This window comes from Cervus elaphus, chromosome 20 (assembly GCF_910594005.1).
Source record: "Cervus elaphus chromosome 20, mCerEla1.1, whole genome shotgun sequence".
Classification (NCBI taxonomy): domain Eukaryota; kingdom Metazoa; phylum Chordata; class Mammalia; order Artiodactyla; family Cervidae; genus Cervus; species Cervus elaphus.
In genome coordinates, this window is record NC_057834.1 from 119,996,515 (window position 1) to 120,019,081 (window position 22,567).

The window sequence follows — 22,567 nt, forward strand, 5'->3', positions numbered from 1 at the left end:
CCTGGCCACAAATAGGAATACACCTTTCTGTGCCAGCGACTCACTGGAAGCCCTTACTTCGACAGTGGGCTCTGAGGCAGGATGCCAGCTGAAGCCCTGAGACTCTGCATTGCCACATGGTGTGATCAGGAGGTGGAGGACCCTCCCTCCTGGCTCGGCCACACCCTGCCACGGACACTAACTGTGGAACCTCAGGCTTGGGGGCAGAAGACCTTATTTCTCGAAGACACTTCTCTGAAAGCACCTGTGCCCTACTGCCTCCCACCAACCAGGGAAGTTTTACCAGAGAGAGGTCTAGAGCCCTGTGGTCAGCCCTGGATGAATGCTGGCCCCGGGCTCCAGTCCTGGAGGTTTTACAGCCAGAGATGCTGTCCTTCTACCGTCTGCTTCAGCCTGACTCCTGCCTCCACTCCCCTCCATCTCAATCTGGGCTGGGGATGGGGAGGGGGCGTCTCAAAGCTAGAAAAGACAGAGAACATGCTTTTCTAGATACAGGCCAGGGTTGGGGGTGGGAACTAGGGCCCCCTCCTGCCTGCCACTGCAGTGGCTACGGACCGTATCACCTCTACTGGAAGAAGAAGCTGCCTCAAGAGGGTGCGGGCGGGGAGGAGCCAGGAGGTTGGGAAGAAGAGAAAGGAGAGGAACAGGAAGAAGCCAAAATGACTAAAACTGAAAAGCCATAACCCCAAATAAAACATAATTTGGAACGGTCTACATCAACACAGCCAGCACCCAAGAAAGAAAGCAGGGGCAGGAAGAAGGGACACGGTGGGGAGATCCAGAGAGGAGAAGACAGAGGCTGGGGAGAGGAGGAGGAGGAAAGGGGAGACAGAGAGAAGAGGGAAGGCCAGAGAGAGACGCAGAAGCTGTAGGCAGAGCTGGGGGGTGGCAGTGGAGAAGCAATGGAGCAGGGCAGGGGGCCTGGGGCAGGCAGGTGCCTGAAAATATAGCTTTATATATTTATATTTATATCTCACGTTCCACACAGCAACTTACTAGGGGAGGAAGCAGGGGATGGGAGGAGGCGACACTGAGGCAGGGGTCTGGCCAGCGAGAACCTCTCACTCCCCAAGGAAAGCTGGGGGCACTGGCCTCTCACCTTCTCCCCATTTGGCCTCCGTGAGATCCAAGCAGGGCCATGCAGAGGGTGCAGGTGTGGGCTTCACCGAGGGCTGGAGCTGGGGAGGTGGGGGGACAGGAAGCAGGACTCCAAGGCCCCAGGATCCCTGGGCTCATGAGGTAGCTCCCTGAGAGCCATGTTGGGATGAACCTGGGGCTGGGCTGGGGGCGCCTGAGAGCCCTGGCTGCAGCGGGAGGCCAGCAGTCAGTTAGGCAGCGTATCAAGTCCCAGGGATGCTGCATGCTGCTTGGCCCGAAGCCGCAGGTTCTCGATGCTCGTGGTTTTACTGTTCAGGGCGGCCGAGGCAGGTGCCAGGCCTGCAGGGGGCGCAGGCAGCAGTGGGGACCCCCACATGCCCTGGTGGGCAGCGGCGGCCGCTGACAGCGACTGGTAGTAGGACTGGCAGTGCAGTGAGCCCAGCGGGGCCACGTTGACGCCCAGGTAGGGCACAGCAGCGGCGGCGGCGGCTGCAGCGGCAGCGGGGGCCGGGCCCCCCACTTCGAAGGAGGAGTAGTGCACCAGGTTGTTGGTGGCGGCCATGTGCTGGCGGAACTGCTCCTGCAGACGGAAGAGGCTCAGCGGGGAGGAGGAGTAGGAGTGGGAGGGGCCCAGGAGGCCAGCCCCCGGGGCTGCAGGCGTCAGGGCCAGGGTGCCCGGGGAATCTGCAAGCAGAGAATCACGAACCGAGGACTCAGGACAAGGGCACTGGTCTGCCAGGAGGGGCTCCCCCTCGGCCTCGCCTCCCCCTTGGCGCTGTAGACAAGACGAGCTGTGGCTGAAATCATACCCACCCATCTCAGCCAGGGCGTCCCCTGAAGCCACGGTGTCCCCAGAATCCTGGGAGGGAGGGACCCAAGCTTCCCGACAGCCCGGGCTCTGCCAGGGCCCTCATATCTGACGTCTTAGGGAGTATCCTTTTCCTGTTTTGGTTTTTGTTGTTTGTTGGGTTTGGTGGAACAAAAGAGTTCTATTGACTCTCAAAATCGTTACAACAGAATCAGATTGACATGGGGAATGGCTGAGCCATAAGCAGTAGTACAGAAGTGTCCCACCCCAAGACTCCTGTTCTTTCCAAGGGTTTGCCTCCCCTTTCCCTCTCCTGTCTTTGGTTCCCCTTCCCCTCCAGCTCTCAGCTCACAGCCCCGTTCCCCCGCTGCCTGGACGCAGGGTTTGTGACTGAGATAATGCTTCCTGCCAGAGTTCTGCTCCTTCAAAAAACACAGCCCGGGAGCCTGCTACATTTGGGGATCTCTGGTACTCGTATAGCACTCACCCAATATGCACTGGTACATCTGTACTGTTGTTAAAATACTGGACTGATAAATAGCTTCTACCCTAAGCTCTTCAAGTATCCCTCCCCTGCCACACAGCCCCTCCCCGCCAAATTCCCTTGACCTTGCCAGGATTCCGCGACTAAAGGGGGATCACCTGGCACGAACCTGCTATGGCCGTGTCCTTTCTCTGGGTCAGGGCTAGTGCCACGTGTCCAGGGTTAACTCTATCTCTGCTCTGACACCCCTGGCAGAGCCAGGCCCCTGGGCGGCTAGACCTGGCCATTCTCCCTAGGCGGGGCCCCAGACCACCCATAGCCCCTGCCAAACCTCACCTGCCTTGGGGCTGCCCCTCTTGCAGCCCAGCCCCTTGCTCTCAGCCCCAGGGCTCTTCTCGGTCTTGGGATCCTCAGCCCCTGCCCGGGGGTCTTCCTCCCGGTCCAGCTGGTCTTCGGGGGCCGACTCACTGGCCGACTGCTCAGACAGGCTCAGGTGAAGCTCAGCAGGGGGGTCGCTGCTGGGCAAGTTGGGGGGCTGGTCAGTCTCCAGATGGGTGTCTGGGGTTGGGGCCTCGGTCTTGCCTTCCCCGTGGGATCCCTCAGCCTCCTTCTGCTTCTGGAGCTGCTCTTTCTGCAGGCTGCGCTGCTTCTTCCGGAACTTGGCCCTGCGGTTCTTGAACCACACCTAGGGACGGGGAGAGGGGCAGCAGGAATGGGAGGGGATGCAGTAGAGTTGTGGAGCAGGGTGCTCCCCAAGGGGATGTGCAGGATAAGATCACCCCGCCCTCTGGGAAACACACACCCACAATCCCTTCCCCAGCTCCCCTCCTGTTACTGCAGTCATTCATGGAGACACCAGGTGCAGTGTGAAATGTTGGCTCCTGGACAGTGGGAAGCCAGACTGATGGGCTGGTGCTTGTCTGCAAGGTCTAGCTGGGCCCTACCTGCACCCGGGCCTCAGGCAGGTTGGTGCACATGGCCAGCCTCTCACGCATCACCACGTCCGGATAGTGAGTCTTCTGGAAGGTCTTTTCCAGGGCCTCGAGCTGCTGAGCTGTGAACGCCGTGCGGCTGCGACGCTGTTTGCGGTGCTGGGAGCCATAGCGGGCCTCCAAGATGATGTCTTGAAATGTACAGCCGTTGGAGGGCAAGGAGAGGGGGCCCATTTAATTATGGGAAATAGGTTTTAAATCTTACCCTGCTCTGACCCACTGTGGTCCTGCCAGAGTTAGACCCTGGTCTCTTCCCCATGGAAATCACCCATGTCCTCTCCATGTAGCTGGATTTTCAAGATCACTCCACACTATCTTTCACTATCAGGCCCACTGAACTCTAATTCATCTCTAAGAATGGCTGTTAGGAATATGCCTGAGGGGGATCTTCCTTATTTGAGGTGGGTGGGCGGGCGGGCTTTACCCTAAAATCCATACGTGAAAGTGAAGTAGCTCAGTCGTGTCCAACTCTTTGCGACCCCATGGACTGTAGCCTACCAGGCTCCTCCATCCATGGGATTCTCCAGGCAAGAATACTGGAGTGGGTTGCCATTTCCTTCTCCAGGGGATCTTCCCTACCCAGGGATCGAACCCAGGGATCAAACCCGGGTCTCCCGCATTGGAGGAAGACGCTTTAACCTCTGAGCCACCAGGGAAGCCAAAATCCATAAAGTCCTAGAATAATAAGATAAAACATTCTGAGAGTACATGATGCTGTCAATTTGGAAGTCCATGTCACAAACGTTCTAGGAGCCAATGACCCTTAGATTCTGGATACCAACAGAATGCCGCCCTGACCATAAGAAGCCAGGCTGTGAGCTTGGGATCTATCTGCAAGGTCTTGTTAGCAGGAGTCTGATTAAGTAGATGGAATTCACTGGCTCTTGATCCTATGTCCTCTGGCTATGAATTTCATCATCCCAGTTGGCCTATGAGTCTCTGATGGTAGGACCTGAGACCTTGGTTTTATATCTCCTCAACAGAAAGGCTGGCTCTGGCAGGGCTGGCAGCCTCAGAAAGGCTGGTTGCGTGCAGTCTTGGCCCTTCTAGCTGCTTTCTCCAGGAGGTAAGGACAAAGAGAGCAGGTACCAACCACCACCACAGGCTAGGAGAGGAGACAGGCCTGATAGACAACAGATTCCACGGTCCTGCCCAAGTGCTGAGAACGGAATCTCCCAGCATATATATCTGCCTGGGGTTGCTGTCTACCCTCCTGCTCTTCCCTGATAGCTCAGTTGGTAAAGTATCTGCCTGCAGTGCAGGAGACCTGGGTTCGATCCCTGGGTAGGGAAGATCCCCTGGAGAAGGAAATGGCAACCCACTCCAGTATTCTTACCTGGAGAATCCCATGGACAGAGGAGCCTGGTGGGCTACCGTCCATGGGGTCGCAAAGAGTATGACATGACTGAGCGACTTTCACTTTCACACTCCTGCTCTTCTGCTTGACTAGTCCCAGGAGGATGGACAGTTAACTTCTCTTTCCCGGCCTCCCATCACCCATAAGCAAGCCCTGGACCATCTATGCTGAAAGGAACCCAAGCTGCGTCAGCCTTTGCACAGGGCCACCTTCACTTCAGGGACTGGAAAGTCAACACAACACTCTAAACGAGGAAGAAGGAGCAACTGGGTCTCCAGGAAGCCTCAGACTTTGGGCTTCTCCGTCTTCAATGTAAAGAGGGAGCCCTGAACCCCTCACAAACCAGCACTAATCCCAACCTGGGCTGAGCCCCAAGCTCATGCTGGTTACACTGGGGAAGGGGAAGGAGAGAACCCCTCTCAGTGGAACCCTGGGTGCGGGAGCAACAGCTCAGCATCCTGCTGCTGGTTCCAGGAGCTGCAGGTGAGGGCAGGGGGTTGCCGCCTAGGAGACCAGGCTGTCTGCACCATCAGCAAAACCTCCTGGAAGTCAAGGCCTTCATACAAGGGCCCGCCTGGAGCTCGTGTGCCTCTTTCTTTAAGATTAGAGGGTTGGTGGGAGCACTGAATACTCCACTTCCTCTGTCCCTGATCTTTCCTCTCTGAGCCCTGGAACATGGTCAGGATCTATAATGTCACCACCAGGCCGGGCACAGGGAACTCACTCCAAACCAGAGAAGCAGCCATAGCCGGGCAGGCCTGCACACACATTGCCACGCTGGAGACTGATGCTCATCCACAGAAAGTGACCAGGGGCTCGGTTTCATCCTCTGAGCCCTTCCCAGAGCCTTGCAGGTCTAAAGTAGTAGAAGTGGCTGCCCTGCCCTCCTTGTCAGGCCAGATCCCCTATCCAGGCCTCACAGCTCATTGCATTTCTGTGCCTTTCTCATGCTAGTCCCTCTTCCTTGCCCTTTTAAGGCTGGGCTCCTGCCCCATGCTCTCCAGGAAGCCCTCCCTGACCGCACCAGCTGATCACGCTTATCTGGTCTGCCCCACCACTTGATCCTGGCCACATTCTTTCTGCTGTGCCCTCTCATGGCTATATGGGCACCTGGTATCCCTGGAAGTACCCTAAAGCTCTCCCAGGACCATCTGGCACAGGCCCAGAGCAGTTCATCTGCTGCTTGAGGTTTGGCCTGGGACAGGATGGGGTGGGTGGCTTCACCTCTCAGGAACTCACATTCCCCACCCAAGCCATCAAATCCTTCCCACGTTCACTGAGGCACTCTCACAGCAGAGCAACCACGGGTGAATGGGAGTCGGGGGGACTGTAGCTCCCTCATGGGCACTTCCCATAGGACCTGGATAATAATTTCCTCTGAGCACCTACCAGTCCCTGCTGAATACCCTACATGTGTTACCTCAAGTAACATCCACACCATCCTATGGAATGGGCCCCACCAGCTTCCCTGTTTATAAAGGGGAAGCTGAGGCTCAGAGAAGAGAGGAGAGCAGGCACACCCTACAATGATGGCAAATCTGAGACTTCAAAGCTCAGATTTTTAGCCATAAGGTCCCATTCTAATCTCCCACCCCAGCCCTGCCTAGATTTAGCCTCACTGAGCCTCCGTTTCCTTGTCCATACAATGGAGATAATAACCTCCCTTTACTGGAGTTGAATGGTTTAATGCACAGAGAGAGAAAGAGCAACTCATGCAGTGCCTGGCCACACAATCAGTGATCAAAATGTGGGCGCTGTTACAGAAGTGGCTCCCGGGGCACTCTGGCCACTTCCCAGCTGGAAGGCTCTGGGCTAGTCCCTTACCTCCCACCTCGGTCTCTCCACCGTGAGAGGCTATTGGGCCCCTCCCTCAGAGGGCTGTGAAGGAAATCTGAAGGAAAGCACAGGCCAGGCCCAGGCCCCTGGCAAACATGGATGCTCTGGATATGCACACAGATTTTGAATTGACATCTCCCTGTGCCATAAGTGACCTGGGTCCTCCTGAATTTCATTCCCAGTGCTCCCTCCTGCCTTCACCTTCCAAACAGAGCCTTGTCCCCCAGATCTCTCCTCCACCCTGCAGCCCCCGTCCCCACAAACGGCCCTTACCAGCCAGGCGCTCGGCCAGTGTGAGCGCATGCACCGAAGGCCGGTAGTCGGGGGCGTGCTGGGCCTGCTGGGCTGCCTGCTGGTGCAGGTTGTACATGGCGCTGAGCGAGTTCATGGCATGCAGCGAGTAGCCATTCACCCCGTAGTGCTGCATCACGGCATGTGCCTGCAGACGGGCGAGAGGGAGGGGACATGAAGCCATGTGGTCACACTCTACCCTGGGGGAGACACCACCCCTCGCCCAGACCTTGGATGCCCACCTCACCCCTGAGCTTCTGCCACCTCATGGGAAAGAGGCCCACCTTGCCCACAGCTAAGAGCAAGAGGGCTCCTGCCTCTATTTATTTATTCATTCAGCCACTCATTCATTGATTCATGCAGCAGGACTTGTGTAGGGCTTAATGCTCTGGGCTCTGGAGTCAGATTGCCTGAGCTGGACTCTCCACCCTGCCACCTGCAGGCTTTCTGGCTTTGAGTAAGTCACTTAACTTCCCTGACCTTCAGTTTCTCCATCTGCAAAATGGGTTGAGTAATAGTACTTATTTCATGGGGTTGTTGCAAGGATTAAGAGAAGCCTTTACAATAAACAGGGTCTGGTATATAGGGTATGCTCAAACACGTTAATCACTGGGATTCAACAATCTGTTTACTACTTCATTCTTCATTCACCATCTTCGTTCTTCATCTCTTCATTAATCACCCAGGCACCTACTAATTTGCACCTCACACACATATTATTTGTTCAACAAGAAGCCAAGGAGGCTCACAGGGAGCCAAGTCCAGAGCTGGACTGGAGTGACTCCAGTCACTGGACTCAGTGAGGCATTTGCTCTGGTGAGATAATGGACTACAACCCTCATGTGCCACACAGCTGTAAGAACACGGTTACTATGACTGTCATATGCACACTGCCATTGCCTCCCTGTATTCTCACCATATGCCCAAGAAGCAAGCAGACCTAGAGCAAGTGAACTCCATTTACAGATGAGTCTACTGAGGCTTGGAGAAAGAGCAGTGACATGTTGAAGCCACACAGACCACGCAGGGCCTCCTCCACCCCACAGATGAGGCTGCTCCTTCAGCCTCATTCTTTGGCTGCCAAAAAATGCACATCAGAGAGTACATCCCTTCTGCTGAGGTGGCTCAGATCGGCACGAGGCTGCCAGGGCCCCACCAGCCCCAGGGCTCCTCCAGACCCTCCCAGTCCTTATGCCCACCAAATATTGGCCTGAAGTGTCAGTTTTGGAACATGGACCATTTGACAAAAGAAAGACCATGTCCAGGTATTTTGGCTCCCTACACTCACTGAAGTGGACATATCACCAAACATCCATAGCACACACACACACACGTACACATGCACACACATATTTCATGCACAGATACACATATGCAGACACTCTTCACATAAGTAGTCATACTCACACACAAATTCATCAACAATCACAAACGCAATGTCATTATTCCCACAGTTCCACACATAGACATTCTCACAGATACCTATCCACATAGCAGATGTATCTACACATAAACCTGACACTCATACACATTCATATATTACACATATTCATTCAGCAGAGACTCATTAAGCACCCACCTACTAAGCACCAAAGTCCTTGCCTTCATGGAATTTTTTTGGCCACACTGAGAGGCATATAGGATCTTAGTTCCCCGACCAGGGATCGAATCCATGTCCTCTGCAGTGGAACTGCAGAGTCTTAACACTGGATCATCAGGGAAATCCTGCCTTCATGGAATTTACCTCCCAAGCAGGGAAGGTTATAAAACCAATAAACCTATATAATAAAGTCAGACAGGAATAAGTACTCTGAAGAAAAACAGGGCAGAGGAAGAGCATATCAAGAGGAAAGGTGAGGCTATTTTAGAACGTATGGTCAGGAAAGGGCTCTCTGATATTCAAAATAAGCCACATGAATCTTATTGGGGTGGGGGGAGACTTTCCAGGTAAAAGGAACAACAAGGACAAAGTCCCTGAGGCATGAACAACTTGGTGTGTGTGTGGAACAGCAAGGAAACCAGCGTAGCTGGAGCTCAGAGGGTGAGGGGGTCAAGTGGATGAGACGAGGTGTGAGGGAGAGAAGGGGCCAGATCCCAGGGGGCTTCATGGCCCAAATAAGGAGTTTGAGTTTTATCGTGAGTATGATGGGAAGCTCCTGGACAGTCTTGAATAACATGATTTGTTGTTAAAAGCTCACTTTGCTGCTGTATGGAGATCAAACTGCAGAGGGGTCAAGAAGAGAAGTGGAAAGGCCAGGCCACTGCAGAATCCAGCCCAGCAACCAAAGGGCCTTCCACTCGGGCAGGATGGGTGGAGGTGGGGAGAAGTGGTCAGAGTCAGGATATGGTATGAAGGCAGAATTGACATGACTGCTAAAAGGTTAGTTTTAAGATGTGAGGAAAAGAGGGCAAAAAGATGACTCAAGTGGACTGGGCTATTGAGTGAAGATGAAATTAAGACACTTGCTCCTTGGAAAACCTATGACAAACCCAGACAGCATATTAAAAAGCAGAGGCATTAATTTGCCAACAAAGGTCTGAAAAGTCAAAGCTATGGTTTTTTCAGTAGTCATGTATGGGTACAAGAGTTGGACCATAAAGAAGGCTGAGTGCTGAAGAACTGATGCTTTTGAACTGTGGTGTTGGAGAAGACACCTGAGAGTCCCTTGGACTGCAAGGAGATCAAGCCAGTCCCTCCTAAAGGAAATAAGCCCTGAATATTCATTGGAAGGACTGATGCTGAAGCTGAAACTCCAATACTTTAGCCACCTGATGCAAAGAGCCAACTCACTGGAAAAGATCCTGATACTGGGAAAGATTGAAGGCAGGAGAACAAGGAGACAAGAGAGGATGAGACGGTTGGATGGCATCACCAACTCAATGGACATCAGTTTGAGCAAGCTCCAGGAGTTGGTGAAGGACAGGGAAGCCTGGTATGCTGCACTCCATGGGGTGGCAAAGAGTTGGACACGACTGAGTGACTGAACAACAACTGAGTGAAGATGGATCTTTTCCCGAATTGCAAGCTCTCAGGGAGAAGCAGGTCTGGGAAGGAGGAGAATGAAACCAGGCCTTGGGGGGACATCGTTGCTGCTGCTGTTTAGTCGCCAAGTCATGTCTAACTCTTTTGTGACCCCATAGGCTGTAGCAAGCCAGGCCCCTCTGTCCATGTGATTTCCCAAGCAAGAATACTTTAGTGAGTTGATATTTCCTTCTCCAGGGGAATCTTCCTGAACCAGGGATAGAATGCATGTCTCCTGCATTGGCAGGTGGATTCTTTACCACTGAGCCACCTGGGAAGCCTTTTGGGGACATGATAGGTATAAAATATGGCTAACTTCCAAGTAAGAATGTTAGGTTGAGGGCAGTTCCCTGGTGGTCCAGTGGTTAAGACTGTGCGCTTCCATTGCAGGGGGCATGGTTCAATCTCTAGTTGGGAAACTAAGATCTCACAAACTGCACAGCACCACTAGAAAAGAAAAGAAAAAAAAAAAAAGAATGTTAAATCGGTAACTGGATATACAAGTTGGGAGCTGAGGTTTGGGTTTATAGGTTTCTGAGTGGACACTCACACAAGACACCTACCAATGACAGTTACTCACAGAATCCCACTCCATGCACCATAAACATGACCTCAAAGGCAGAGATCTAGGAGAAGAGAATTATGGTACAGAATACAATGTTTAACCATTTGTGTGACAGAATATACCATAAACAAAGCTAAAAGGCAAACAACAAACCTGGGAGAGAACTTGCCATACATGACATAGCAAATCTGACCAAAAAATAAATAGCACAACTAAAAACAAAAGAGAATACCCATAACATATAAACAGCTCTTATATAGAAACAAAAAGATGGTCACCTTAATAAAAGATGAGATAAGAACTTCCCTGGCGGTCCAGTGATTAAGAATCCACCTGCCGATGTAGGGGACTCAGGTTCCATCCCTGGTTGGGGAACTAAGATCCCACATGCTTTGGGGAAACTAAGCTCACATACCGCAATTAGACCGCAATTACAGAGACTATACACTCTGGAACCCATGCTCTGAAATAAGAGAAGCCAACACACCACAACAAAGACCCAGCACAACCGAAATAAAAAATAAAACACAGGCTAAGTAAATGAGGAGACAACTAATTAAGGGAGAAAAATAGCTTTCTGATAGGTGACAAAAGAGCTCAGCCTTCCTTGTGACCAAAGAAATAAAAATAGAAACAATAAAATAAGAATTTTTACCAGTTTAGCAAATACAAAGAAAAACAATTACGCAGGGTTATTGAGGGGAGTGGGAAATGGTCCTTCTCCTACCTCACTGGCGAAAGAGCTCTTTCGTCCCTGCATCAAAAGCTTTTAGAGAGAGCATCTCTGGACTCAGTAATTCCATTTCCAGAAATTTATCCTTCAAGTATGCAGAGATATGGATATAAGAATATTTATGATGGTTCTGCTTATGATGGCAAACAACTGGAATCCTCACTGTCCATAGACAGAGGATTAGTTCAGTAAATGAGGAGACAGTCACGAGCGCCACAGAAGACGGAGCCACGGTTTAAAACAATGATGTGTATCTGTACATGCTGATGCTCACAGTATATTGTTGAGTGAAAGAAATAGGTAACAGTATGCATGCGGTGATCCCATTTCTGTAATGTATGTATGTATAAATATGCAGAGGAAAGAAATATGGAAGTAACACAGAGCTAACAGAAGTCATCTCTGGGAGTCAGCAGATGGGATTACAGGTGATCTTCACACTCATATTCTTTCCTTCTTTCCTCTTTTTAAAAAAATAATTATTTATTTGACTGCGTTGGGTGTGGCTCTCGGACTTAGTTGCCCCATAGCCTGTGGGATGTTAGTTCCCCAACGAGGGATGGAAGCCAAGTCCCCTGCATTGCAAGGTGGATTCCTAACCACTGGACCACTAAGGAAGTCCCCTTTCTTTTTTTTTTGAGAGTGGGGATGGGGGAGGGTTATCTTTGTGTTTCCAGGGATGTGGAAACGGAGCTGGTCTCCAAAATGTCACAAGGGCCACCTGGGAAAGAGGAACAAGGGTTTAGAAGTAATTTTATTCATCCCCCATCCCCCTGCCGGGCTGGAATGCCCCTCCCCCACCAAACTCAAGAGCTGTGTTGCCTTAAAACTGGCTGCTGTTAATGTGGTAAGTGACGTTTTAATTGACTTAATTATTGCTGATCCCACAGTTTTTGATGCACGACAAGTCTTTATTAACGGAACCCAGGAGCAGTGCCTCTCTCCGACCTCAACTGCTGGCCCTCTGGAGGCCTCCAGGACCTTCCCAATCTGACATCTCCCCTCCCTCTCCCCTCCAGCCTGACGCCCTCCCCTTACCGGCTTGTCAGCTCCATGCCTTTGCTCCCACTGGGCCTCCAGACTGAGATGTCACTGCCCTTCCTCCCCCGGGACCTGGTAAAGCCCCAGTGACACCTTCTCTTCAGAAGACGGGCCTTCCCCACCTGCCCCTGAGAAGGCATCTCTCTCCTCTTCACGCTCCACATAACTATTCTCAGGTCCCAGGAAGGATGGTAACAGCAGCAGCAGCAGCTGCCATTTACTGGACACACCGAACAGGCACCACACAAAGCCTTTATGTGGATTTTCTCAGTTCTAGCCCCGGACCAGAGTAGTGTGACACTTCTATCTCCCCCACAAGGCTGAGCTCCTTGAGGGCAGAAAGTGTGACTCATGCCTTTCTGGATTCCCCACCTCAGCCCACTCACAGGGTCTGGCACAGAGGCAGAGCTCAGGAGATGAGGATCCGGTGAATGAATTAATAATAACAACTATTTATTAAGTGCCTCAGATACATCAGACATCCCCATCAATCCTCCCAATGCCCTAGGAAGTAAGGGCTGTTATTACCCCCATCTCACAGATGTGGAAACGAAAGGTGAGAGTGATTGGATAATTTGTTAAGGGCCATGCAGCTAGGAGGTGGTGGAACAGGTTTCCACAGGTGAGGTGAGGCTCTTCCCACCAGCTAGTATTTCCTAACCCCAGTCACAGGCTCTTACTCCAGCGTGTTCCATTCCCTGATGTCTAGCATCTCTGGTTTGGTCCAAGGCAGTAGGACAACAGCAGAGAAAAAGCACCTCCCCCTGGTGTTGCTCATACACACACGTGTGCACATGTGAGCGTGCGTATATGTTGTAAGATAGGCCGTGCCAGCCTGAATCCTCCCAGCTGAGCTCCTCTCTCCCCACCTTCATGCTCTCTTCCTTCTCCAGGTGGACATCGGGGCCCCAGATCTCCTCTGAGGCCACAGAGGGGCCCTTGGCTGACGATGCTGCTTACCATCTGAGCTGCACACACATGGGACCACCAGGCCACATGCTTACAGCTCATCTCACTGATCATGCTTGTACATAGCATGACTGTGACCGGGCATGTGACCGCAGGCATCTGTGTTTAGGTGGGCATCTGTGGTTATGTACATGTTCATGTGGGTGTGCATATCTGTGGGCCGGTGTGTGTGAACATGTGTGTGTGACCAGAGGAACATACTCTAAATGTACCCTCAGAAGTCATGTGGCCCTGGACAGGGTCTGAACGAGAGAGAAAAACAAAGAGAAAGAAATAAAGCAGAGATGGAGTTGATGCAGACGGCAAGACAGATCAACACAGAAAATAAACAGATCTCCCTTACCCATTTTGGGTTTCCGCAGCACCTAGCACAGAGCCTGGTAAACGGTCAGTGCTTAGTAAAGAATAAATCTGCACAGAGGAGAAAGACACACAGCCCAAGACACAGGGCCCGCACAGCCCAGTGTGGTCCTCGGGGTCCTGGTACCACCACCTCCTCTCGCCTCAGGACTCTGAGTCTGGGACTGGAGGAGCCCTGTGCAGCAGGCACTTTTCCAGCAATAGGGCAGCCCAGACCTGCCCCCCTGGGGTCCTCAGCCAGACCCAGCAACTGGAGCTCCATCCACCCCCAGTTCTGAGAGCTGTGGGTCCTAAGGGGAAGCCAAGAGCCGCCCAGGCTGGAGTCCGGCAGGGCTAGTTGGAGCCTCGAAAGGGGGCCCAGCACCTCTGGCCCCAGGCCAGGCCCTGCGTGGGCTCAGCCCACTGCACACTCCAAACAGAATCAATTATATATTTAAAAGGTGCCGCCCCGCAATTCCTGGCGAGCCAGGAGAGCCATCCATCATGGTGCGGCCGTGTTTCACAAGCTGTCGAATTGTGCTTACATTGGTTAAAAGAATCTTTATATTTCATTAAGCAAGCAGATCGGCGGATCTCCCGCCACAGGCGCCATATAGATGGCTTTAATTTTCCAAATCTGCAAATGCATCCGTTATGTCCCCACGTCGCTGCTGGCTGCGGCCTAATGCCCAGCCAATCGAAGAATCAAGCAGAATTTTATTAGGGGGCATTTTTTATAAATTAACAGCAGCACTGCTAAAAAACCACACGTAAGGCGTCTTTGATTAAAAGCAAAGTGGACCCTCCCTTCAGCTGCACCCAGCTCAGCCACTCCACAGGCCTGTCCCTTCTCTCTTCACCTTTCCTCTCTTTTTCTGAACTTTTCATTCCCTCTCCATTTCTTCTCATTCCCACACACAGTGAAGAACCAAGCAGAACAACTGTGTTTAAAGGAAAAGAAAGAAAGCAGGAGGGGAGGAACCAGCACTCTCTGAGTGACTTGTCTTCTCTGTTCCAAGTGTGGTCAAACACATTACCTCACTACCCATGACAGCTACCGTTTACTGAACATTCACCTTGAGCTAAACCCTCTTCTGCTCACATTAACAAGCTTCAGCACAACCCTACGAGATAGGACTTATCACCACTGTATGAATGAGAAAACTGACACTGCCCGAGGCTCTGTAGTGACTAACGGGGTAGGTGGCAGAGGATCTACCTGTACTGATTTCCAGAGTGTAGCCAAGACCTAGGCCCTGGTGAGGACTAGCCCTGGTGCCAAGGGCAGTGGGAGGGGGCCTGCTGCCCTAGACTTTCTGCCCTGAGAAATGCTGCCTCCCCTTCAGCCCCAGAGGCTCGCCCAAGACCCTCCGGGGAAAAGGCCCCTGCAGCCGTCCCCCCTACTGAGTAGTTGGGAAACCAAAAGGACTGTGGCTCGGCAGGTAGAAAAACATAAACACATAAACTCAGGAGGTCCAGACCAGGGCTCCTGCCCCAACCCCAGGCCGCTATGCAACCTTGGCTAGGAACCTGCCATCCCTGACCTCTTCTGACACAACATTGACCGAAATCTTGGTCAGGGGAAGTGTGTAATCCAAGACCATCCAGCCATCTGAGGATACTGAGGAGGAGAGAGTCCTTCGTGTGTGTGTGTGTGTGTGTGTGTGTGTGTGTGTGTGTGTGCACGTGCACACACACATGAATGTGTATGTATTGGGGTGGGGGTAGCTGAAGATGACCTAGAAGCTGTCCAGCTCTGAGCTGGTGGGTCCAGGATTATTTTTTTATTCAAAACATTTTTTTAGGGACCTCCTTAATGGTCCAGAGGTTAAGAATCTGCCTGGCAATGCAGGGGACATGGGTTCGATCCCTAGTCAGGGAACTAAGATCCCACGTACCAAGGAGAAACTAAGCCTGCATGCCTCAACTAGTGAGTCCACGCTCTGTGATGAAGATCCTGTGTGCCGCAACTAAGACCCATGCAGCCAAATAAATAAATAATTTTTAAAGTTTTCTTAGAGTATAGCTGGGAATTCCCTGGTGATCCCTGGTTAGGACTCAACACTTTTGCTGCCAGGATCTGGTTCAATTCTTGGTTGGAGAACTAAGTTGTTCCTGCAAGCCACCCCACAGCCAAAAAAACTAATTAATTACAGTTGCTTTATAATACTATGTTAGTTTACAGGATTTTAAGAGAAACTCTCTGCCCAGAACATGCCAGACACTGAATAGTGGTAATCTCATGAATTTCTTATTCCAATTCTGTAAGGGAAGCACTATTATTATTCCCACTTTACAGATGAGGAATTGAGGCTCTAAGAAGCCAAGTCACCCTTGGTTTATCTGTTTGGGAACTGGAAAGGATGAGCTGCCATACCAGAAAGCACCCCTATTCCCACACCTCTTCTGAGTTGCCAGGAATCAGCAATGGGAGCATATGCTCTAAGGGAGCATCGAGACCCTGGCCTTACTCTGACCAGGGACTCTGCAGGTGCCAGGGATAAGGGCAGACCTGAGATGAGGATACCCCCAGCTGCTCCCTCTTAGATGCTGTTTATTTTTTGGATCCATTCTCAGGTCACTGTCAAACCCCCTAACCTCCCAAATCTCCGCTGTCAGTATCAGGCATACAAAGGTGCAGAAAGTCCAGGAACCAGCTTCTCTCCCCTTGCCAGGCACCAGATTCTCCCCAGCTATGCCCCACCCTTCCCAGGAGGGTGAGCCTGGGCACCAACAATTCAGTGATTCAATACTGCCAGCAAGACCACAGAAAACAGTCAAGGACACAGTCTAGAGACACACATATTCATCATTTCCACTCCCCGACTCTTGCTTCCTCCTAACCCACTGTACCAGCACCCTCTCACCCGCTGAGACACAGCTCCCCAAAGTCACCATGTGACTGCCTTCCCCTCTGGGAACACTGTCCCTCCACCAGCATTATCTGGAGAATTCCTGATTCCTCATACTAGGCTTGGGTACCCTCTTCTCCAGGCCCCTCCTTGATGGGCCAGGCTGGGTCAGGTGACTTCTTGGAACTCCCATGGTAGCATTACCTCACCAAACTGTAGCTGCCCATTTGCCTGTCCTTCACCCAAGATCTAATAATGACTATTTTTCACCAGCCATCCTGAGAGAGACCTGACAGGCAGCATCTCATTTACTCCTCACAACAATCTCATCCCATTTGACTGACAAGGAACCCAGAGAGATAAAGTCACTTGCCCAAAGCCACACAGCTAATCAGCTCAGCCAAGATGGAATCCAGGGAGTCTAACTCCCATGAACTCCATGCTCACCAAGAGCCCTTAACCTCACCAGTCTGGGGCTCCTGCAAAGTAGGGTCTGGCTCCAGAGCCAGGACTCAGCACCCAGCAAGGAAAATATTAGGCATTCATCCCACAAGTAGAGATAGAGCCGCTCTTTGTCAGGTATAAACTCTGGGGTAATATAAGGAGTAGCAGCTTCAGAGGCTCCAATTCTAGCAGAATGGTCAGATGGTCTAAAGTCCTGGGTGAGGGGAGACCAGCTCTGGGAGATGTGAGAAGGCCAGCAGAACCCAGAACTGAGTGAGCTAAGGCCCCCAGTCTCCTCCTCACCTGCCTGTACTGCCCTACTCCTATGGACGACCCCATGACCCCACCAGAAGCCAAGCCACCTCCTGGCCATAGCTTCAGCCCTGATTTTGCCACAGACTGAGCCCTGATCCTGTCCCACACCAAGCCCTGGCCATTGCTCCCATCCTGACTATGTCCCCGCTCCCCAAGCGGCATTTGATACCAGCACCATGACTCGCACATTGCTACCGTTAACCCCACACTGCTTGATCCATGTGCTGAGGGAACGGGCTGTTGGGGTCCAAAATCTCCAGCATCCTCCTTCCAGTTCAGCTGAGGGACCCCAAAGTGGCCCCAAAGTTAGAGCCAAGGACCTCAGACGGTGAGCTTCAGACTGTGTGGCTTTGCCAGGGTCAGATCTCCAAGCCCTAGAGCTCTTCAGTTTCTGAAAGGAGATGCTCACCTCTCGGTTTGGGATGTTGACAGAGAGGGGAGGGAAAGACCTCCATCAGGGAGAGCTCCAGAGTTCTGGGTGGGTCTCAGGGCAGACCCCACCCCTGGGGCCCTCTGGAAGAGCCCAGGCGCTTAGTTCCCTACACAAACTGTTATCCATTAACATCCAATTATCCCTCGGTCCGAGCCATTAATTATAAATCAGCCGCTAATTGGGGTAATTAGCCCCCTGCAGGCTAATGGGCCGAGACTGAGGGAGGCCCCTCCACCTACTATTCTCGGATTTTCTGAGGTGCTTAATGTTGGGGGTGGGGTACGGTGCAAAGAAATCAGGCGGCTGCAGATTTTTTTTTTTTTTTTTAAGGCAGCAAAATGCGTCAGGGGTAGGACGGGAAGATGAAAAGGGCCAATTTTTGTTTCTCCTCGAATCCCATCCAGTGTGTGCTCTGGAGGACAGGCTGGCTCAGGGGAGGTCTGACTGCAGGCCCTGGGAACCGAACTGGCGGGATAATTGCTTGATTCTCCACTTCCTTTCCAGCAGAGATGCAGCTAGAAAGCCAGAGAAGACCCAGGAGACCAGGACGGACCCGGAGTGGAGCGGCGCACGAGTCAGCCGCCAGCACGTTCCCGCGTCTCACCTGCACAGAGGAGCTGGCCCTACTCGCCTGGTTTGCCCCGGGTCTGGAGTCCCGCACGGACGAGTTGGGTCGCTCCAGGATCATGGAGACCCAGGCCTGGCCAACCCGGAAACAGAGACTGCAGAGTCTCCGCAGAGCCACAGCTCCAAGCTCAGGTCTGGGCCTCCGGCAACTGGTGGGGTGTCTTGCTGACTTGGAGACCCTGGATCCCACTCTGTGCACAGACAGACCTATGGATAGGTAGGTAAAGGGTCACACAGCCACAGGGACTCAGACAACCCTGATGCATAGAGCTGTGGGAGCTGGAAGGGGCCTCCAGACCCCGTGGGCTCCAATGACCTAGCAACACACCGAAGCAGCGCCTGTGGCAGCAGTAAACTACTTGCAAGTAGTGACTCTGTCTGGGAAAAATGCACTCTGGCCAAGTGACGCCAGATCCAGGGGACTCTTCCCTGCCGCTGCCAGAAGAACAGGTGGGCCAGAGCTGTGATCCTGGGTCTGTGCGAGCTGGAATGTCCACCCATCCGGCAGCACTGGGCCAAGTCAAATAAGTTGTCGGAAGAGCAGAGGGGTGACTAAGTGGAAAGACAGCTCGCTGGATGGCGGGGGTGCAGAATAGGATAACAGAGAACCCAACTCACCCGTCTTACCCAAGGGGAAACTGAGGCTGAGGGAGGAGCAATGACCTGCCCAAGGTCAGAGATTAGGGTACTCACTGCAGGACGAAGGTCGAGACCGGACCACACGCTCAGCTTGCCTCTCACGGTCCCCCCAGTACCCCTCCCTAACCCGCCCGCCTACTCAGTAATGGGCTTTGGCGGGCAGCGGGAGGCGTCGCCCGGGGCCTTGATTAGATATTTATTGCTGTCATTTACATGGGCACCACAGGGCGGCCGAGCGGGACTGTGAGAAGGAGAGGGGAAAGGAGGGGGAGAGGACTGGGAACTTGGGGGAAGTGGGGGTTGGCTCCACCAAGACCAGAGACTTCCTGGAAGGGGTGAGAGGAGGAGAGAGTGGTGAGTCCCCAGGCTAGTGGTGGGAATGGGGGTGGGGGGAGCAGAAATGAGGATGGGAGTTATGGACTGAAGCCCATGGGCTGAAATGGTTGAAGGGAGAAGGGGGGCTGTTGGGCCTCAGATAGGTGCCCTGGGAGTGTCTGGTGTGATATGCCTGAGTGATCGTGTAAGTTCAACCTGTATACACACAGCAGTGTCTGTCTAAGGAGTTTTGTGAGTGTGTGTCCAGCAGATTTACCTGTGTGTCCTATGTGTATGTTTCTCTACCTACGTGACTTCTCACCTGGGTGTGTCCTTGTTAGCCACCCCTAGTTCAGGTAACACTAACCCATGCCTTTGACTCTGGGTGGTGGTCAGTTATACATGTGTGTGTGTGTCCCTGTGTGTCTGTCCATCTGGATGGCTACAAAATGTGTGAGTGTGTGTACAGGACTAGCTCAGAGATTGAGGGGGAGTTTCTTCCCCTCCTTCAGGTTCTGCAACCTACAGGCAAGTCCGAGTGCTCTAACCACCAAACTCAATTGGTTTAAGGGTGGTAGGCTGATCCTCCATTCCAGACCTGACAGGACCAGAGAACTGTAAGTTCAGGCTCCTCTGGAAGCTTTTGTTTCTTAAAGATTCACTAAGCGTCGTGTGACGGGATGTACGGGGCCAGGTCTCCGAAGCCAGTTATGTTCGCATCGGATCAGAGAAACGGCTACAGTTTCAAGACTACACAGGATTCTGCGTATGAAAGTGGTGGGCACCAGTGCAGGGATTCTCCCAAAACTCACCCTTCACCCTCGAAGCTGACTGGCCAGCCTGAGGTCCGGTGGGGCCCATGTGGAGGCCCGGGTGCTCACCTTTGAAGCCGCCTTCGCCCAGGGCGGGTTTCCTCTCCTATGCACTTTTGTCCTCTGTTCCACTTTCTCCGCAGTGTCTGTGCGGCTGCACAGTTCCCCCTTTCCAGCAGGATTCGGTGCCCATAATGTCTGAGGGGGTGACGGAAGGTGTTTACCCCCAATCGGAGTAGTGAATCCCTGCCTCTTGTCCAGAGACTGTATCTGCCCCAGCCACGGAGATTTGAGCCAATTATTCGGAAAATTTGCTCTCACTGGGCAGCAAATTCGATTTTTTTTTTCTGACCTCCTACATGCACATGAGCACAGCTGGTTTGCAGAGAGAGGAGGTAGGAACCAAATTCACCGACCCTTTGGTCAGACTGCCTTCTCCTTTGGGGGAAGACTGAGGATGAAGAGAAGTAAAATGCAAATCCCTGCAAAATTGAAAACAACTCTTCAGCCCACTCCACCTAAAACTAATAGGCGACAAAACCTAGGAAGATGCTGGGTCCAGCCAACCCGGCTACAGCGCATAGGCTCCAGAGCTCCAGTAAGAAAGACACCGGGTGACCCGGCCGTCAGGGCTGCAAACTGGGAACCTATGCAATTTCGCGGCTGCGGGGCAAACATGCCAACCGGGCCACTCTACGGCCAGCTCGAAAGGCCCATAGAGGCAGTAAACCCCTCCGCTCTCCCCGACGTCCTTAACCCAGGGCCTCCTCAGAAAACCAGCACTACTAGCCCGATAGACCCCGTGCCTCTGCAGAATTTTTCTAAAACGAAAAAGATAGTCCCATGCTCTGGGCGGACCGGCGCTCGAGGCTCCACTGGCTCCCTACTTTGGGGGATTCGAAACCCGAGCAAAGGGTGGGAAGGGCGCAGATTTCGGCCTCCTCCCACTCCCCAATGCGGGATTCCCCCATCGGACGAACAAGGAACCTGAGGAACACACACACACAACCACCACCACCACCACCATCAGAATCAGGGCAAGTTCGGGTCCCAGATGTGGGGACAATTTAGAGGAGGAGAGATTCCGCTCGGCCCCCTAAGCGCACCACCAGGGCCGCAGCGGCCCCTGCGCAGAGCCCGGAAACTCCCGAGGGAAGAGAAAGTTCAGCTAGCAGAGTCCGGGAAACCGCCTGTCCCCGTCCAGAACTGGGTCACAGCTACCCGCCATGGGAGGCCCAGGGAGGAGAGTCCTGGGCAGGCAATGCCCCCTGCCCCTTGACCGCTTCACCCGAAGCACCACAAAGAGGCTGCGGGTGCTGGCCCCAGCCTGCCGTTCCACACGTAGCTCACCCGACGCACTCCAGTCGAGGCCGCGGGAGGCAAAACGAATTCCGGGGGACTAGGCCCGCTGCGCCCCAAACACCCACCTGGGGGACTCCAGCCCTAGGCTACATTTAAGAGGACAGAAGCTGGCTGAGCGCTGAACCACCCCCAACCGGAGAATTCTTGCAGAATCGAAGTCCGGAGAGAAAAGGCTCACTCGCCGCGGGTGGCGTGTGTACCGGGACCGCGCAGCCCGGACCGATGCAGGATCCCGGGTAATGCCCGGGGCATCGGGCAGTTCGCTGGGCGGCGTGAATGCGGAAGCTGGGGAGGCATGGGGGCGACCCCTGCGCTTTCCCGGCAGGGACCTGGGCTGCGGGCCGTGCCCCCTCCCCAGCCCCGGCCCCGGGCTCCGCGACGCCCCGAGGCCGCATCTGCTCCGCATTACCCCCGGCCACCTCCTCCCCGCCCCCCTCCAAACTGAGAAGGATTTGTCTCCGCTTAATATCCAAACCTTTTTTGTATTTATTTTTTTTCAGGGGCGAAGTAATATCTTCCAAATGAGGCAAAACCGTGACGGATCCGAAGCGTTCTCTGCGGGTGCCTGCGTCTCCGCGAGCCGCGGCTTCCGTCTGGGCCTCCGCGCGTTTCTGCCCACGGCTCTCTCTTTTCCCTCTTTCTGCCTCGGAATTTCGAATTCTGCTTTCGGTCTGGCTCCTTGGGCTGTTCCCTCTCTCTGCCTCCGTCGTCAGCCCTAGGTATCACTCCCTCCGTCTCACCCTACGCGTCTCCCGATCTCTCCCTGCCTCTGTCTCCCTGGCCTGTCCCTCCTTCCTCTCTGTCCTTCGCAGTCTGTTTGTCCGTCTCAAGTCCCCGGTCCCAAGCAAACTTTCCGGTCCTCCCGGCGGATCGGGGACTGCAGGACCACTAGAGGGGTGGCGGTCCCCAGAGTTCTCCGCCCGCGTCCTCCCCGTCCCGGCGCCCCTCCCAGCTCGGCCCCGCCGGCCGTACCCGCTCGCACCTGGTCTCCCCGGCCCTCGCCGCCGTCGCCGCTGCCATCTACGCGCGCCTTGGTCGGGGCTGGAGTTTTAAACGGCGTTTCCCGGGCGCCCCGCGCGGGCCCACGCGCTCCCCAATGGCCCGGGTGGCTGCCAATCACGCGCCGCTCCCGCCCCCGCCCCCGCCCCGCCCCGCTGGTGCTGCAGAGCGGCTCTCGGCCTAGGCTGCCGGGGTCCGACCGTCCGTGGGTCGTGGGTCGGTGGGCTCCAGCCT

The 22,567-nt window shown here is 53.5% G+C and overlaps 1 protein-coding gene and 1 non-coding gene across 3 annotated transcripts; one reads left to right on the forward strand and one right to left on the reverse strand.

The window, feature by feature from the left end:
* Window positions 1-804: 804 nt before the first annotated feature.
* On the reverse strand, window positions 805-22,358 carry DMBX1 (diencephalon/mesencephalon homeobox 1). 2 transcript variants are annotated; one of them, XM_043877842.1, is made up of 5 exons: window positions 22,317-22,358; window positions 6,849-7,014; window positions 3,335-3,513; window positions 2,727-3,075; window positions 805-1,782 (listed from the first exon to the last, which is right to left on the reverse strand). In XM_043877842.1, the coding sequence occupies exons 2-5, from the start codon at window positions 7,000-7,002 to the stop codon at window positions 1,325-1,327; spliced, it is 1,140 nt and encodes a 379-aa protein (XP_043733777.1). In that variant the 5' UTR covers window positions 7,003-7,014; window positions 22,317-22,358; the 3' UTR covers window positions 805-1,324. The 2 variants fall into 2 exon arrangements, with proteins under 2 accessions (XP_043733777.1, XP_043733778.1); XM_043877843.1 differs by lacking the exon at window positions 22,317-22,358 and having other exon boundaries at window positions 1,196-1,782; window positions 3,335-3,530; window positions 6,851-7,007.
* TRNAC-GCA lies at window positions 4,603-4,674 on the forward strand. The gene has a single exon. It is a non-coding gene; the product is annotated as a tRNA-Cys (tRNA).
* Window positions 22,359-22,567: the final 209 nt, after the last annotated feature.

Excerpts from the sequence above, each read along its gene's own strand:
- DMBX1 (XM_043877843.1), bottom strand. The coding sequence starts at position 7,002 with ATGCAGCACTACGGGGTGAATGGCTACTCGCTGCATGCCATGAACTCG. Across the intron at positions 3,531-6,850 it reads ACACTGGCCGAGCGCCTGGC|CGGCTGTACATTTCAAGACA; the intron begins TGGTAAGGGCCG and ends CTTGCCCTCCAA. Across the intron at positions 3,076-3,334 it reads TGCCTGAGGCCCGGGTGCAG|GTGTGGTTCAAGAACCGCAG; the intron begins GTAGGGCCCAGC and ends CCCCGTCCCTAG.